The sequence below is a fragment of the Orcinus orca genome, chromosome 17 (assembly GCF_937001465.1).
Source record: "Orcinus orca chromosome 17, mOrcOrc1.1, whole genome shotgun sequence".
Lineage (NCBI taxonomy): Eukaryota > Metazoa > Chordata > Mammalia > Artiodactyla > Delphinidae > Orcinus > Orcinus orca.
The window spans coordinates 54,849,062-54,868,805 of record NC_064575.1 but is presented as its reverse complement, the minus strand read 5'-3'; the positions used below and the strand labels follow the sequence as shown (position 1 = coordinate 54,868,805).

General features: G+C 32.7%; 1 protein-coding gene across 14 annotated transcripts in view; it reads right to left on the bottom strand.

Moving 5' to 3' along the window:
• Positions 1-19,744, bottom strand: part of RIMS2 (regulating synaptic membrane exocytosis 2) — a 635,932-nt gene that overhangs the window by 146,735 nt on the left and 469,453 nt on the right. For 7 of the 14 annotated variants that reach the window (XM_049700520.1, XM_033438149.2, XM_049700521.1 and 4 more), the window contains one exon: positions 7,334-7,434. The exons of the other annotated variants lie outside the window; for them this stretch is intronic. In XM_049700520.1, coding sequence (XP_049556477.1) covers positions 7,334-7,434 — 101 coding nt within the window. The remainder of the gene's footprint in view (positions 1-7,333; positions 7,435-19,744) is intronic. 14 annotated transcript variants of the gene reach the window in all.

The window sequence follows — 19,744 nt, the reverse complement described above, 5'->3', positions numbered from 1 at the left end:
GAACTTGCAAACACAAAAATATTTCATCTCCTAGGATGTGAGAAGGTAGTTGGAGAAATAGAGAAAGTAAACACAATTTTAAAAAATCAGAAAGTTTGAAACAAAATAGCTATAGTTAGTCGCCTAAAAATACATATTTACATTACAATCAAATATGCTTTCATAATGCATTAAGGTGATAAACTAAAAGACCATTAACTACTTTGTATAGATATGTTATAGCTGAACTGTATATCCCCCAAATTCATATGTTGTAGTGCTAACTTCTACTACCTCAGAATGTGACTGTTTCGGAGATAAGGCCTTTAAAGAAGTAATTAAGGTAAAATGAGGTCACACTGGTGGGCCTTAATCTAATATGACTGGTGTCCTTACAAGAAGAGGAAATTGGAACATAGACACACACAGACGGATGACCCTTTGAGGCCATAGCAAGAGGGTGGACAACTCCAAGCCAAGGAGAGAGGTCTCAGAAGAAACCAAACCTGCCAACAATTGATCTTGGAATTCTAGCCTCCAGACTGTGAGAAAATTAATTTCTGTTGTTTAAGCAACCTAATCTGTGGCATTTTGTTATGACAGCCCTAGCAAATGTTAAGAAAAAAGAAACCTAAAGTTAGAAACTTTTATATTCAAAGATTAGTCACAAACTATAGAATTTCTAAAATTCCATTAAAATTATCTATTATTAAGTTTGTAACTGTGGGTCTGTTACATAAAGTGAGGTATGTTTGTACATGTGAGACAAGGAAGAAATAAATAGTTGTTGCTTCCATCAGCTAAAATATGGAGGAGAGGAATTCTCCTTTGGCTCAGAGCTTTAGGATATGTGTGTGTGCATATCATAGATTTAGATAAATTGTGTGTAAATTTAATTTTCTCTCTCTCTATGTTTAAGTTAAATTTGAAGTACATTCCAGCTGGCTAAAGAGTAGAAATGGCAAGAATGATAATTTGTGGTAGATAAAAATTTGACTAACCTGATAAAAATGAGACAACCCAAATCACTTTTTAACTTTTTAGATTATCATTAGTTTTTACACTTTTCCTCCCTTTTCACCCACCTATTTTTTAGGATTACCTTAAAGATATACTAATCTGTATCTAGCAGATTGTTGCTGGCAACAGAAATAGACCTGGTAAGAGCAGGGTATCTGTTGAAAATAATTTCTCTTTTTCTCTTTCTTCCCCACCATCATCATCATCATCATCACCATCACCACCCCACCATCATCATACGACAGCTCACATTTACTTATTCCTTATTATATTCCAAACTCTGTTTGAGTTATACATAACATATAAATAGACTTAGTCTTGAAAACTATCCTATGAGGTAGGTACTATTATTAGCACACTGCTAATTTTGCTAAAGAACGTGAAGCTATCTTATTGCAGGGTTATACAGAAATGAACACAACAACAGAGAAAATTGACAAAGTATAATAGACGTTTAGAGAAATGGCAGGTTTCAGTGAAGAAATCCAGGTGCAGCCATTGGCATTTTCCCTGGCATCTTCATCAGTAAGTGATTAGATTTCTTGACTAGTTTGGGATGGAAACTATGAGGAGGTGATCTTAATTCTGATTTTTAAAAAATGAAACCATTCTGCTGGATATCTGGCTACACTTAAGCCTAGCAGGAATTTTTTTGAAAATCTGAATCCTACTTCTGTTCATAAAGCAGTTGAACTGCTTATGCCAAGAAACGATGCTTCATTACTTCCCACAGGACGTCTTAACCTACTCCTTGAGGACCTTGCAGGGTAGAGATCGGGTTACTAAGATCACTCCTATTAGAATTCTCTTGCTCTATGTATCACATGATTCCATCTAACCCTGGCACAATGGTGTCTGTTTCATGAGAATACCAGGTTCTCTGGGTAGCTTGAGAGTCAATGATGGAGCAGCTCTTCCTCCAGCGGGCACCAGGCCCAGCTCAACTGTACTATTATTGGGCTGTGTTATATGCTACCAGAAACTCAACTTTTCTGCTTATCCAAAAAGAAAATCTCCTAGCATTTTATATCAATCACTGTTATAAAATTATACCTTGCATTTCTTCACTTTCAATAAATACATGTATTTCCACGTATCATCTTAGTGATTTGTATAAGGCCACCTAATGTACATTTTAAAATTCACTTTTTATAAATTTAGTTTTTCAGTTTTCAGATCCATTTATGTCACTGCTGTTAAAGAGTATTTCTTTTTAAATACCCATATCATAGCCATATGCCTACCTGTTAATCAGCTTGCCAAGAGCCAAGCTCATGGAATGTCAACCTTGATAACATCATTTCTTAATTTCAGTAATTTAGCTTGTAATTCTCACCATATGTTATGTTCCAGGCTCTTTTTATTTTTTTATCTCCATATTCTTTGAAGATTCATAAATTCTTTCCCCCTAAATTTGATCTCTGCTGCTTCAGTCTCTTTATTTGAGAATAAAGGGAACATTCAATGATATTTGAGTTACACTAAAATCCTTTTCATCAGCTCAGTTATTTCTTTACCATTTCTTTTCAACCTTGTCGTATTCGTTTCTGGTGCCTATGGCACATTTGCTGTTGTTATAAAAAAATAATAACAAATATCAGCACCATTTATTAAGCATTTTACTAAATGCTAAACCATGTATATACATTATCTCATTTCCTCCTAATCATCGCTATATGAAATAGATCTCAAAGCCCTTTTTAATAAAGAAACTGAGAGTAAGAGGTTAACCTACCGAAAGTCACCCAGGTGGAGTTTGCTTGTCTCCAGGCTGTGTTCTCATCTCCTACACTGTACTCAAGTACTGCTGCCATATTTTGGTGATATTAGAGTCTTAAAGTACTCCTGACTCACAAACACCAAACTTATAAGCAGCCCATAGATGCCACTCCTCACCAGCCCCAGCCTGTCTCCCCTCTTCTGGTCCCTATTGCTTGTGTTTTGAAAGTCAATTTAAAACACTTAAGGCTGGCCTTAAATGTGTATTCTCAGTGTTGAGAAGAGAGTAAGCTCTAATTAAGGGAACAGCCTAGTTACAATGGTGATCTACCTGCCAAAAATACTTTGCCTTTAAAAGTCTGAATTTTTTTTATATTGATACTGCCTACAGTTCCATCATGTGAGGTTTATTTGTATTTACAGACCTTTTTTTTTTTTTAAAACTATCTCTGTGTTGTGTAGTTCATATTATAATGTAAGTTACTTTAGTGGGATTGCTTTCTTCCTAATATGTCTCTTTGACATCAGTGAATGGATCCTTACAAGACAAGAAGCCTGGAAGAAAAGGTGACAAGTGCCCAGGATCAGGTATGTACAAAGAATGGAGAAAAACTCTTTTTTCCCCTTTCTTTTGCTGTGTTGTGCTCCACTCCCAGAACACTGACTCAGTCTATTAGATTGCAGGTTAAATGGATTAATATGAACTTCTGGTCCACATTTGAAAAGTTCTGCAAAATTTATGGGCTATCTTGCTTAATTCTAGAGTGATAAATAAGAAAACAGAAGATTATAAGTGCTACAACAGGGGTAAAATATTTTTGTGATAATTTTGTGGGAACATTACCACCAAAAAGGAACATGTTTTTCTACAGAGAAATAAGCTTTGATTTCCAAATAAACACGGTATCAATAAACTGTGTAGCTTCTCTGTTGAAATCTGATGGACTACCCTTTTAAAAAATATCCTCCAAGTTCATTTAAAAACATTAAATATGGCTAATTTAAAAAGCAAACATCATATACTTACATAAATATTATCAAATTCTCCATATTAATTTTCAGATATACCTACATTGTTTATCAATTATTGCTAATTATTGTAATTATGTAACTCATAGAAGGGTAGTTAGTCTATGCTGAATTATAATTCACATTGTTAAATGTAATAAACAAATCATGTTTTTCTGAACCAATGAAGAGCAGAGAACATTGGTTTTAAGTTGATTCTTAAATTACATTGAGAGTAGAATAGATGAATCACGTGTAAACTGGGATAAAGACAATGCAATAGGCATGAAAGGGTGCATTGGCTACATAGTTAAATTCTGTTTTGAGGGGAAAAGCCCTGAGAAATCATCCACTGGTTAAATAGGAATCATGTCTGCATGTGGTTTTGATGCTTTTATTAAATATAGGCTGTCTGCTTACAAATTTCCTCATATACTTAAAATATGTTTAGAAAGACAGTAACTTAATAGGCATTGCTCTGCAGGTACTTTCAAAGTGAATTACTAAGGAGATATTTTATAAATTAGTAAGAATTGTTTACAACTGTCAGTGCAGAATGCTTGAAAAATTCAGGGAAGCAATGCCATTTAAAATGTGGAATGTGTAGTTTAAAAAAAAATTTCGTTAACAATTATATTCCATGAAAGCTTTTAATAGCTTCACTAGAATTTCAGGAATATAGCTCATAAGTATAGCATATGCTCCACAGGATTTGGATTTAATCTCAGTTATCTCAAAATTGAAAATCAGATTAGCTACAAATAATACTTTCCATGATTTAATGTGAACTTGGGTAGATTACTTAACCTTTCTATGGCTTAGTTCCCTTACCAATTAAATAATCTTTTCACGAATTAGAGTTAATGTATTAAAGTGCATAGCTCAATAGCAAGTATTTAATTGGCACTTGTTCTCAAACAAGGAAGAAAAGAATGGAAATATAAGGTGAATATCCCTAGTTAAAAAGAGAGGGGATGTAGTTGAAAATTTTAATCTAAATAATTGTTAGTATGGAAATGAATAATAACTAAATCTATACATGTGCTTGACTGAAAAGAATCCTCTGTAATTTTCTCTTTGATCCATAAGAGAGTTAGATCGAGGTAGGGATGATAGGCAGATAGATGACCCAGCAAAGATAGTTCCACATCAGGAAATTTGTAGTGGAACAAAATAGAGCCGTGCTTTGGATCCTTTTCAAAAGTTGTACCTTAATGACTTGATTGCATTTTTGGTTAGGCTGAGTGCACAACTCCAGCAATAGTAAACAGAATTCTATGTACTTGACATTCATAGGATTTGTTAGATACTAGGAGAGGCCTTGTAAAGGAGTCAGATCACTTATTCTCAGAAGAAAGTGTTCATTTTTAAATGACATCATCCATCATCCATCACTGGCTTCTGGCTAAAACCCTAAAAGGAGGAAGTCAACTCATTCAGTTACCTGGAAGTAAATTTTACATGCAGCCCACCTTAGAGCAGTGGTTCTCAAACTGTAGTCCACATCTCAATCATCTGGGAGGCTTTTTAAATCCAGGAACATCACCCCTAGAGTTTTGATTAAGTAGGTCTGGAGGGGGTCAGAGAATTGCATTTCCAAAAGTCCTTGGGTGATGTTGAGGTTATTGGTCTGGGTCTACACTTTGAAAACCACTGCCTTAGAGAATACCTAGGAAATTATTTGCTTAGCATAATAAGTCCTTTGCCAAGACTTAAATTTTTTCTAACCTAAAATAATTGGTGTCAAAGTTATAAAACTTTGAAGCCTCAGGCATTCTTTAGTATTCCTTTGGTCCATCCCCTTGTAATGAATTTCTGCCAGGTATCCATAACAAGAATCATTGGCATTGCTTCTAAGGAACTTGTTTTTATTGTATGAACAATGTAAATCATATGAATGACCCAGTTTCCTTTTCTGCCTTTGCTGCTTGTGAGGAAGCTCACAGTCAAAATATAAGCCCCACATGTAGCAGGTGTATAGGATCTCACACTATGCATTTTGTTCACAAGCTTTACTTCTGGCGTTACCTTGTTTTTTATTGACCTCATTTTCCCTTGATACTCATTTCTTCACTGACGATATTATTGAGAGTATTTTATGTATTTTTAAGAATCATCTACATTCCTTCCTGAAGTATAGTGGGATATAAACAAACAAAACAAATATGTGTTATCTTATGCTTATGGAAGCTTTAATATCCTATTTTATCAGGACTTCATGCCTTGGTCTTTGGATTATATAATATGAATAAATGAGAGATTAGAGCATAGCAGATGCCACAAAAGATCAGGTCTTTCTTCCTATTTAGCCCTAGGCAGAAATATTTTTAAAAGTACCTGGAAAGGCGCAGGTATCATTTCTGATACCAAGCTCAAAAGGTTACAGATGTATCTGAAATATACTATCATTGCAAATCTGTTTTCTGTGAAATTCACTGAACCTATTTGAAGTTAGTCATATTTTCATTTTAGAATAAAATTTCTAGAAGTTAAAACCTGCTAAGTAAAGGCAAGGCTATTTTTTGTTTGTTTTAAATTTACCTTTCTCTTGGCATTAGGCCTGTGCCATTTCCAGGACAGCAGAACAATCCTGTATTCACCACATCAGTCAACATTCATGCACTCTGGGGAAGAGATTGGTGGCTTGGAAGGTGATGCTGAGGTAAGAATATCTGCCTCCTCTAGGTTGTATAATGGAGAAACTGAAACCTATGCCACCTACCACATACGCACATCCAGCATAGCCAGTTGTGCTTTACTTCGTAAGTCTTATCTTTACTGAAGAATGGGCTATAATTGAGAGAAACTGAAGGTAAGGATAAAATAGACCTAACTGTATAAAAATCCAAATTGCTTTTCTCTAATACACAGATAACAGACCACAAATATTACATGACTGCAATGATTAGACCACATAATAATGAAATGTTAGGAATAAGTTTTGCTATTTTCATTCTTTTGTTAAATCTTAAATAGGTACCTCAGAGCAAAGTCTTTGAATGAATAATATGATGAGCCTAAAAATGTTTTGAAAATATAAAGGCAATGAAGGGCAAGAGCAATGAAATAATACTTTTTTTTCCTACACTGGTAGACTTCACACCTCAATTTATTACCAAAAAGTGGTTCAAAAAGATTCTCACTAAAAAACTTTTTGAATTCTTTATAACACCTCATGAGTATGTATTTTGTTCCAATAACTTACTAATAAATCAGATTGAATTAAAACGCTATAAAGTAAAAAAATTCTATATGTAGGAAAACCATAAGATGATAATAGAAGTTCTTCCTAAACATTTTTGAGGGTGTTAGGGCCTTTATAGGTTTTATAAAATGAAAAATTCTAAAAGCTTTGTTCTTCAGATCATTTATGAGTTTCATTTCCTTAATCTCCTATATTATATAATGATTTTTCTAAATATTAAGGCAAGTCTATACCTAAAAGTTGGTATACAAACACATCATAAATTTTAGCATTTAATAATATCATGGGGCCATTGCATTATATGTTTGTGTCTGACTAATCTGCATTCAGCAGTTTGAGGATCTAACAGTTTCATATGATTAACTGATTATTTTACAACTTTTAAAAAGAAAAATGTCTTGCCTTTGATTGGTAATCTTGTTCCAGTCTGGGATCTGATCCGGCTACCTGTTTGTATTTGTTAATTTTCATTTGGCGATTTCTCTCCTCTATATCCATAGCACCTATCGAGTAGAAAAAAACCCATAAAATTAATGTTCAGTTCTTATTTCTGAGCCCAACTTACAGGATGTATAAAAGAAGAAATGCTAGGCTGATATATTACTTTCATTCAAGGTAGTATGTACAAATTAAATGTCATTTTTTAGATTTATTTAAGTATGCAAGTTGGTGAATAAAAGCATGATTATTAAATATGTGAAATAATTTAAATCTGAATAAAATGTAAACAAATGTAAATAGAAGACAACAAATCTTCATTAGATAGAAAACACCTTCTGGTACATATATGTCCAGGAGAATATATTTGACAGCACATAAATATGACAATAGTAATATTATAAGAATTTTGGCTTGTAACGAATTCATCAAGGTTCGAATTATTTACTGGAAAGAGGTTGTTAAGTCTCATTGGTTTCAAATACAATTTTACAATTGCATTTAGAATTATCATTAAAATCATCCCATGTATTAAAGCAGGTTGCTCCAACATATGTGTGGATGCAGTTATCAAGATCTTTTGAACTTGAATTTTCTAGAACTAGGATGAAGAAAGAGGCACTTGGAATAATACTCCTGAAAACATACCATGCCTATAAAGGCACAAAGTATTACTGAAATCATTCTAGGGGAAGAAAAGAATGTAAGGAGGTGAGAAACTGAGATAGTAAGCCTATTATAAGATGAGATTAATGCTGTCTATAACAGGTGCTTCCTCAAAACACATCAACTATAGATATCAAGAGGGTCTTTAAGAACTTTGGTAAGAATAAGAATTAAATTCAGTAAGAAAACCTTAGCAAACATGAAAAAGTGCTTTAAAATTATACTTATGATTTTTATTAAAGAGATTTTATAGAGAAATTCCATTTCTCATTAATAGGCATAATGGAAAAACAAAATCTCAATTGTATGCTACAAACCTACAAACTGGGAAAAATAATCATAGCTTAGTAGGTTCAGTGGGTTTCTACAATAAAATGTCGTCATGTAAATCCACAAACACTGGGTCTAGGTAAGAATGTAAACATACACACACATACCCCTGGCTTAAGATCATAACTTTAAAACTGCAGTAAAGACATATAGACAAAAGTGTGCCCATTCAAAAATAGGTATTTTAATACTCATCCTGAGAAAAACCTCACTGTATATTTCATAACTGCTAGTAAAAAAATTTTAAGTAAAATTTGATAATTAAAATAAGATACAAAGGGAAGAAAAAGTTTCAAAAAGGATTAAGAAAATCTTGACTAAAAGAATGTATAAAGAGTTTAGATTATATGACATCTAAGTAAAAGAGCAAATTTAAATCAACTAAACAGTTTGAGTCAAATTTTAATAATGATTTGATTAATTGATTCTGTGCCAAATTATAAAATGGGGAATAGAAATAAAATGTTAATATCAGTTGAATGATACACAAAATCAAGTGAGTGATTCCATGATATAAGTGTGAAATATGGTCAAGTATAAATGTCTATTACTCTATTAAAATACAATATTGGAATTGTTTGTACCTCAAGAGATATTCTCAGATAAATATGTTTATTTTCTCCAAGGGCAAGGGAACAAAAAAGCCATCCCAGCTTCAAAAAATTATGTATGCTGAAAAAAATATTAGCTAAATTAAGTGTTTGGGAAGTTTCTTTTAAAAAGTTTAATTTTGATATTATAGTAGAAAAACAGTATTTTAAATATAAATAGCACCAATAGACAAAATTTAAACACATTTTACATATACATAAATAAATATACATATACATATAGACATATACACATACATATGTACATACATATATACATTTTCTAATGTTGAGACTATTTCCTGGACATCGACCTCCTATGACACTACATTAAATTCTTCCTGATTATTAGATAATAATGTGTAATATTCAAATTGTCTCAAATTCTTTTTGGTATAAGGTAAATTGTTAATCAAGTAAACTAAGAAAATATGATTTCTTATTTCATTAATATCTTAATAACATAAGCCATTTAAGAGGTTTACCTGTTTTTAAACCAATAAACTAATTGTGGTTATTTTGAACCTGAAAAAGACTACTTAATGTGTCCAAAAAGTTAAAAAGTCATATTTATTGTGTTGGTATGGCAATCAAGTAAAAAAAAAAAAAGTTAAGTTATAGGTAGATTTTGTAATCAGAGATGCAATTGAAAATGGCCATATTAACCAACAGTAAGACAGTGGTTGCTTAGGTTTCTACATTTACACTACGAAGATCATCAGTACACCTTCAGTGATTTCTGTAGTGCACTTCAAGCAATAGTTTTAAGTTTGCTTTTCCAAACACACACAAACACACACACTCTTGGGGTCCACACACACACTCTTGGGGTCCCAAAGCAGCTTCACACACCACACTTCTTTGAAATAGGGACATAGGTCTGGCAATAATGCAATTCATAATGAAGCTAAACAGTGATCAGAATATTGTAGGATTGCTGACTCAGTGACCCCATCTTGTGATCTTAAGCAAAATGCTCAAATCTGGGGATCTTAAGAGGGAAAAATCTCAAGTCCAACGGCAAAGCTCAAAGAAAAAACATCAAAATTCAGAAAACAAATTAGAGAATCTATGATTACAACATCAGGGAAGTTTAAGACTATTAACCTTATCTAAATCCAGAAACTGCATTGGTTAGTATCCCAAATTTTTGTGGCTAATTTAATGATTTTTCTCTTTTCTCCACCCTATCCTTTTCTTCTATCGATATATAAATATTTGGCTTCAGGTTCAAAAAAGTCTTCCTTTAATTAAGATTAAAAAGTTTCATTTCACTAAGTGGCTATCTGTTTCATGAGGGTATCTGATGAAAATAATCGCATCTGTAATTCCTTTTTTCTTTGATTATTATATGTCTTCAAAAAACTTAAGATGTGCCTTTAAATAATCTGAGATTAGAAAACAAATTACCTTGTTAAAAATTTTACAAAATAATACATCAAGAATTTGTGGAGTGATCATTAAAAATTTACATTTTATAATTGGATTTCTTCTAAATTTTATCCTTGTAAAGGTACATGTTAAATTTGCTTTCCAGTTAAATTTAAGAATTAAAGACATTTGTGCAATGTCTTAATCAAATTTTTATTAAAAGTGAGAGATTTCCAACAAAAACTATTCCTTGTTGAAACTATCTAAATAATTGATGACAATGTAAATAAAATGTATTTGCACAAAATACATACAGAGGTATCATAAATGTAGTCTGAACATAAATCAAAATATTATCTGAGGCCTTTTTCTGATTGAAGCTAAAGAAGTATATTACTTACCTATTAGAAATCTATTTATAAAATTAATTATATTTTGCCAAATCATCAAAGAAAGGAAAAAAATATTTTTGATAACTATCCTATTGAATCCTAGTTTACAAACTTTTCTTCTAAAAAAATACAAACACTGTGGAAGAGGAACAACAAAACAAAAGATGATTATGGACAATAATGATGACAGTGACAGAAATAACATATTCCAAATGGACAAAGTTTAAAAGGGCAAATTCATGTACTCTTTAAATGCTACAGTCACCAGTTAGGCATGTACCAAATTAAGTATAATAAAAAAAGGTATAATCAGTGTATGCAGCTGTTTTCTCACTTTGAAGTAACAATTACACAAGAAAAAGCATAGCTATTTGTGTGTTTATTTTCTAGATTCAGTAGGATAGAGTATAAAACAGTTTACTGATGTCTTTCAAAAGTCAAAGGAATAGGAATAGAAATTGTTAAAATGCATCGAGATAAGAATATGTAATACTTTGTTATAATATTATTTTCAAGGGCAGTACAATTCAAAAAGAAGATACTGTCTTTGGTTTTATTTTACCTGCTCTTTCAAGAGTCTAATAACTGCAAAAACACTTTTCAGAGTGACAGTAATAAACTAGCTGTTGACAAAAAAATTAATGGTCATTTATATGAAAGTTTTCCAAACTAACTGATGTACAAATATTAAAAGAAAATTATTTAAAAATAAAACATATTTGGTACTGTGTATTAAAAGGCTTTACAATGGTCATATTTTTGACCCTGGAATTTCACTTCCCAGGATCTTTCCTAAAGAAATAAATCAATGTGCAAAGATGTACATACATATTCATTACACCATTGTTTGATAATTGCAAACGCCAGGGAAAAGAAACTCCAAATGTCCAAAATAGGGGATTAGTTAACGGCATTTATGGTGTATCTACAGAATATTATACACTCACAAAAAATGATGAGAACAGTGTGCATGTGCATTCACATATATAAATTATATAAAATAAAGACACTGCAATTAGTAATTATAAAACACTAAATGGTGGATATGGTACTATAGTTTGTAGTTTAAAAAACCATATATATTCATAAAAACATATATGCACAAAATTGACAAAAAAGACAAAGACATGGAGTGAAAAACATTTAAGATTTACACACCAGAGTAGTTATCAGTTATCACTGGTTATTAGAAGTTAGTATAAGTGCTTTTGGTTTTTTATTTGGGTTAATATATAGTTTATAAAGTATCCACAATGATTATACATTATACAGAAAAAACATTTTAAAAACACACAAAATATAATGTTTATGTGAACAAGGACAAATTATCCAGTTTGAAAACCTTGTATTTTTGTAATGATTTGATAGAATGCTTTGGAAATAAACGTTAAATAATTTTTAAGATGCAAATATGCAATCATTCATTATTTAATTTATCTTAGGGACAAATATTTGTTAAATAAAAGCTGTGGGTATATTGATTAAAAGTGGTACAAAATAAGAAATACTGCCAAATGCAATAAAGTGCAGATCTTTCCAATTTTTATGAATGTTAATACAAAAAATGATCTGACATGTTTTTAAATTTTCCATATTAGTTTTTACAAGTGTAGGACTTAAGAAACTATGCAACAAAAATTAAAGAAGTTACTTTAAAATGATTTCTTCACAGTCACTTGCCTATAATGAATTTTCTCATATTTTTAGACAAAAACTTTATCATATACTAGAACCACATAAAAAGTACACTTTTGTTAGCTAAATTATTTGTTAAAAGAGATGTATTGCAGGGAATAACAAATATTGGAACACATTAAACTGAGAAAAAATATGGAAATAAATATTGTGAAAAAATTAAAAATTATGCACCAGATTATTTTGTATTACTACTAGGGCAAACAGAAGCATTTTCTTTTAAAGTGTAAATAAACTTAGTCTTAACTGTGCAACTAAGATACACGAATTTTGAGGAATAATTATTTCAAAATCAATCAACTTTGAGGATTTTTCTACTGCTGTCACTAGGAAATAACACATTTGGAATGAAAGAAAATATAATTTATTTTTCTTATAATGTGTTTACTTATTTGCTCCTAGGAATGCAGGAAAACTGAACTTCATAGTTGCCTAAGTAAAATGTGGAATTAAATGAAACATAAGAGTTCTAGAAACTTATAAACTGTGTCCTACTGTGAGGTTCATAGTTATGCGCTATAGTCTTTTGAATTATGTTCTAAACCTTTATGATCTGTTTTAGATACTTAGGTTACCTGTGTATCTGTTTCTCTATTAACTCTCTGCCATATTCATTAAATAATACTTCAAAGGAGATGTTATAGATAAATTTCAGACTCCTTTCACTATAGTCAAAAGAAACTAATATGCAAGCTACTTTAGGACATAAGTTATAAGGAGTGATCTACTGATCTCAGGAAACAGAGTATGTCTACTTTTGACATCTACATTCAGTGAACAGACTTACTGAGATTTTATTATTCAGAGGACTTGGATTTTAGCACCATTTTAGGTTTCAACATGTAAAATCAGGATGTACTTGGGATCACGGTGGAAGATCAGGGTTTTGTCCATGGAGAGTGCAGAGGAGGTAATCATCACAGAGTTGATAAGGCTTTGGAATTGCCCAGATTTAGGGTAATGAGTATATTTATGATACACAGGATTGAATAAAATCTTAAAAACAGCACTGGTTTAGAAGGTGAGAGTCAAGACTTGGGCTCGAGTCTTAATTTCATGAGCCCTATAACTGCAAGCACTTCATTTCACCCTTCTGAGCATAAACTTCATCATCTGTAAAATGAATAATTTTGGACCAGACACTCATTATGATTCCTTCTGCTCTACAACTCTCTGGTTAGTTAATTCTGAAGGCAAATGATGTTTGTTTGTTCTTTTGTATTGTAATACCTACTTCATCAATATAGATAATGTAAAGTGTACTAGAAATTCTTGCTCTATTTGCCCTGGTATTGCATTCTTTAAAGTTTCCTTTATAGAATGTGTGTATGCATGTGTGTGTGTGTGTGTGTGTGTGTGTGTGTGTGTGTGTGTGTGTGTGTGTACAGAGGCAGGGAGAGGAATGGGATGAAGGAAGGGAGGGAAGGAGAAAGGCAAACAAAGAGGAAGGGAGGGAAAGAGAAAATTGAAAAGCTCATTAAACCAGGAACTTTGCCCAGGAAAAAAATCATAAAGGTGATCTAATCTAGAAGCATCTTTTAGACTAGCTAAAGTGTAACTGTTTCACCTACATATTGATACATTTGTTGCAGGGTGTACAGTGACATCTTTAGGAGAAAATGTTTAGCAACCTTCTAATAACTTAACTATTTTAAACTTGTTAGTCACAATTCCTATATCTTTAAAATAACCTTTAGTTCAGAGGATAAACTAAATCCTAAAATGAAAGGCCTTAAAGAAGGAATGCAATGATTATCATTAAAATTGCTTCTAAAAAAAATGCAATAACCATTGATAAAAGATAAAAACATGAGTCAGATTCATCAGGTTAATAAACTATTTCTCATATGTGTTCAGCACTTTGGAATGTTCTGACTTTTCCCTGATAGCTAAAATCTACATTAAGGAAGAGATAATCCACAGAGTAGCACGTATTATTACCATGAGTATGACTTGTCTCCTACTGTGTTTTGGTATGACACAATTATCACAGACCACTGTGTCCCACATCTGGGGCCTAATTAACATATCCTTAAGATATATTTCAACTACATCCACTCTTTACACACATCAAAAGATTGCACAGAAGATATGAAAGGAGCATAATAAAGAAATTTAAATGCATCTTTACATTTGTTTGTTTAGAAAAAAATAGAAATTTAAATATACTTAGAAATATTGACAGTTAATTTAAAAATCATGAAAAAATAAAAATATCCATCATATAAAAACTGGGATGAGACCTATGCTGGAAAAGAGACCCGTATAATTTTTCTTATGTATATTAGTGTGGTAATTAATAATAAATCTATATATACCCTTGAATGAAGGATTTAGATATATGGCTTTCAAATAGTACTTGTGCTTGGACATCAAGCTGTATTTCTTTCTCCAAGGATGCTAATATTGATTACTATTGGTCAATGGTACAAGAATCAGTATATGGAGCAACTAATGTTACACAGTATACAACTCCCTCAGAATTCAAAGAAATGCATCCTAAATATTTCATGAATAGGGACATGTTACAAAACATTCCTGTTCAATACTGAGAAGAAAGAGGAATAAAATTTAGATGAGATCACTCAGAGAAAGAAGGATGAGGATTAGATGAAGACGCATCAGGAGAGACTAACCTAAGTTAGAGACTGAAATGAATTTCATTCAACTTTCCAAATACCCACATGGTAATATCAGTTGCACTGAGGATCCTTAAATAAAACTGCAAATTGGATTGAGTGGTCTCCACTGACATTAGTGTTCCCTTTCTGAATTCCTCTCTTCCTGCTCTCCTCTTCCTAGACCTCTAGTATTGTTCTTTCATGTTGTTCGCAGTAAAATGTCCCCTCTTGCATTCTCCACCTTGTCACAGATAAAATGCCCATTTCCTGAGGTTAAGGGCATGGATTCTGGCACCAAATCTGATTCCTTCAGTTTAAATTCCAGCTTTAAATGACTGGAGTAAGTTATTTAACTGATCCGTATCTGAATTTTTCAATTTATAAACTAGAATTAAAAATAGTATTTACAAAGGGTGGGAAACTCAGTTATGGATTAAAATAATTTATACTACAGTGACTTAAAATTATCCAAAATGTTGACAGCATTTCTGAAATCTGTGATTGAGGAAATGCAAAGTTCAAGTTGGTTTTGATCACTGAGTCCTAGTTTTGCAACTACTCCAAGCCCAAACCCTCCCAATCCCCTTGTTTGAGCTAGTTCTTACACTGGGTCTCCCAAGAGTAAAATCTATAGTATGTGGAATTAACTTCCAAGTCATCAATTATTCATCACCATTCCAAGTTTGGTAAGTGGGGCCCACCGTATCTAGTATAAAAACAATGGATTTTTACATGATGTGAGCATTTGTGCCTGTATAAGTGAGCCTTATATATTTGCGCTATAAAGTTAGAATACCCAAATGTAGAGAGCCTCTTACTGTATCTCCAATACTGAGTCAAGTGCAATATGTTATCTGGTTACTGCTGGTTCCCTCTTATTTCACGGTGACTTTACTCAAAGAAAAACTTTATCACTGAGTACTGTAGTTAAGTCTGATATTATGAAACTTATGTCTCAAAGGTTCCCCCAAATGTCATATTTGCCAAACCCAGTGATCATTCCTCAGAACCATTCTACTGGCCCTCACTGCAGCATTGGATATAATTACTACACTATCCTTGACATTCTCTCCTTCAACTGTTTGGCCGTGCACTTTAATGCCACTCCTTTAGTTCACTCTTTACCAGACATTGTGTTGGCTCATCTTTCTCAGTCCATCTTTCAAATACATACATTTCCTAAAGTTTTATTCTATCCCTGAGTGATTCTGTCTAAATCCACAGCTTTAACTGTCACTTCCATGATGAGGGTTCCTACCTTCACCTTTCCTCTAACCCTAAGATTCACATTTCTGGTTATCTCCTAAATGCACCTAAAATCCCCATCAGCACCTAAAACTCAGCTTGTCCCAAACAAGTTAAAGTTACTTCTCATGTCTGCTCTTCCTTTAGTTATCAGTAAATGTCTAAAATATCCAGAATCTATTTCTTTGGTAATTGCCTTGCTTCTTGATCTTTCTTGGTTAACTGACCACTGCTTTAGACTCAAAGCTTTAGTCCTTTCTTGGTTTCCCAGCTCATCCGCTGTAGTCATCTTTTCTCTCTGAAGCTGTAGGTCAACCCTATCCATTACCATGCTCTGTGTTGGGGTGGGACTTGGCTCTTAATTGCTTGAGTTGTGTTAGATTAAGTAAGTTTTTCTATTAGCATATATTTAGTACTGTTTGAGTAATATATTAAAATTCATTTTAACTTTGTATATTTTCAATAATTTTTAAAGTCAGATTTATTACGGCATAATTTACAAAAATTAATATTCACACTACTTAGGTAAAAAGGTCTATGACATTTGATAAATATATATAGTCATGCAGCCTCGCTGCAAGCTACAGAGTATTTCTGTCACCCTAAAGTGTTCCCTGGTGTAGCTTTGCTGTCAGTCCTCTCTCTGCCAGCTCGGATAACCACTGATCAGATTTTGATCTAGCTTTTAATTTTTCTTCAATGTTTTTACACTAAAATTTTATTTGAACAAGGCATAGCAAATGAAATGTAACAACGCTTTTAAAAATACACAGTTAAAATCTTGCATTCTAGAACTTGATACTAATGTTCTGGCACAATTAAGTTCTTAACAATGATAGTAATACTCTGTACATGCCAGGAATTGTGCTAAGAGCTTTGCATGTGTTATAATTATGTTACTCAATCAGCACAGCTGTTTGTGGTAGGAGTTATTATTTTTTCAATTTTACTCATTAGAAAATTTGTAAGGTGGCTGACATTGGTCTGTTCTCCAAAACTTATAATCTGAAATATTTAGTCATGAAATGACTCTCTGTCAACACACCACTCTCAACTCTTGTTTAATTCTTTTTTTTCCCAATGTTCTCCCTTTTAAAACTTCCCTTTTTCGTTTCTAGCTGAATCTCCTCTTTGACTAATTTTCTTTTTTGGTAATGTTTCTTCAACTTATTTCCCTATGAGCCCAATCTTAACCTGTGATATAGTCATTTTTAATCTGTAATCTTCCTTTCAGAGATTCCTTCTGATTCTCATCCCTTACTTTGAATTGGTCAATCAACTTCTTTCACACTCTGCATGACCTTATAATCTATGACTAGGTTCTTCCCATCAGTTGCATCATGTAATTAATTAATGCAATACTTCTATTTATTGTCTTTCATTTTCCGTTAAACTTTGCCTTTCCCATTATTAGTTCCCTTCCTCATCCCTACCCTCACATCCCACACCCCATCGCCTCAAGCCTTCAAGCAGGCTGATAAAAGAAACCACCATCTGTCAAGTCACATCTTTCTCTTCAGCTAAATTATAACCTAATTTACATTCCCTTGGCAATTATCTCCAATATATTCATGCCAACTTACCCTTTTTTATATTAAACCTATTTGTTGCTCATGCCAACCCATTTGTATTACAATATTTTTATAGATATTAAAATGTAGACCTTTAAACAAGCAAAGAGGAAGAAAGTGATCTGAAAACAATCATGATGTGCTTTTACCATGAAAAAGCCACCAGGGAAACCCCACTGTAAAACATTTTTCTGAAAAGGCATTTAAGTGTCAGTGGCAGATGAGTTTTAAATATTTCAGATTTCCAGACAGATGAATGAAGAAAGTATAGCTCTGGGGCTTCCCAGGTGGAGCAGTGGTTGAGAGTCCGCCTGCCGATGTAGGGAACACGGGTTCGTGCCCCGGTCCGGGAAGATCCACATGCCGCGGAGCGGCTGGGCCCGTGAGCCATGGCCGCTAGGCCTGCGCGTCCGGAGCCTGTGCTCCGCAACGGGAGAGGCCACAACACTGAGAGGCCCGCGTACCGCAAAAAAAAAAGAAAAATTTTACAGCAAAAATAATTCTTCTCCTGAAATTTAAATGCCCTTATTTTACCTTTTGTTTATTGATCTTAATTACATATGTATCTCCTGGCTCCTTTACATAGTTGGGTTCTTCTTATTCTTCTGGTTTAGTTCAGATATTACTTCTTCAGACAAGACTTCCTGGATCACTCCATTTAAAATAACTTCTTCCTCATTCCAGTTGCAGTAGGTTACATAAGTGTTTTTAATAGCACTTATAACTATCTAAACTTACCGAATTTAGTGGCCATTAACCCTCCCAAAAATATAATTTTCACAACGGGAGAGACCTTGTCTGCTGTTGTCATTGTTATATCCCCAGCACCTAGAATAACACCTGACATATAATAAATATTCAGTAGATATTTGTTGAACAATGAATTTTCAGACTGTGAAATACCTTTGTATCACTGGAATAAGAATTTCAGAAATACCTCTCTTTTAATTCAGCCAATTGTGATATATGATAGTTTAATATGCCATTATGATACCTATAGAATTATGTGTCTGGCATAGTCAAACTTGCAGATTGTGTATTTTATAAAGGTATCTTAATAACCTCTGCTTTGGATTTTTCTTCCTCTCTTAATAAAGACTATCATTATTTACACAGCAAACCTAGAATTAACTATAATTCTGAGTAGAAAATATATACATTGGTGTTCAAAAAACACTGAGAAGGAATTTGAATAGTTCGAACAATTCATGACATATGTATTAAAAGTAACTTTTTAGCTACCTGCCAGACACTTTATGAAAAATTTATCTAATCTTTAAAACAATCTTTCAATCCTATATGAGAAAAGTGGTAGCTCACAGTTTTTTTGTTTATTTTTCCTTTTTTGGCATTCATTTGCTTACTGTTGAAATAGAAATTTTTTCATTTTGGCTTGTCATTTGTTTTTATTCTTCTGAGGATTGAAAGTATATGCATAGGCACACACACACACACACACACACACAAATTATCAACTCTTACTAAAGACGAAGCTGGAACTTGGAGAGATTATGATGCCTAAGATCAGAGGCCTTCAAATCTCACACTTTACTGCTACATCAACATTCATGCTTCCTTAATAGGACAATAGAGGATAAAACATTACTTGTTTGACTGTCCTTTAAGTAAAGCATATTTGTTTTTTAAAAATATCTAGAATTAAGTAGTTTATCTTGTTTCTCGTGCTACAGATGGACAACCAAACTGGTCAATAAGCACAGTCCAATGCCCAGCTCTATTAAAATATTTTTCTCTCCATTTTTAAACAATCCTAGAAGTGGGTATATTATCTGAACTCCTTACTCATTCATTGTTTACATAGATTATTGATGTATTAAATTTAGATTCAAAACGCTATTGCAAAACCCATGATTTTGCTAATAACAAACATAAA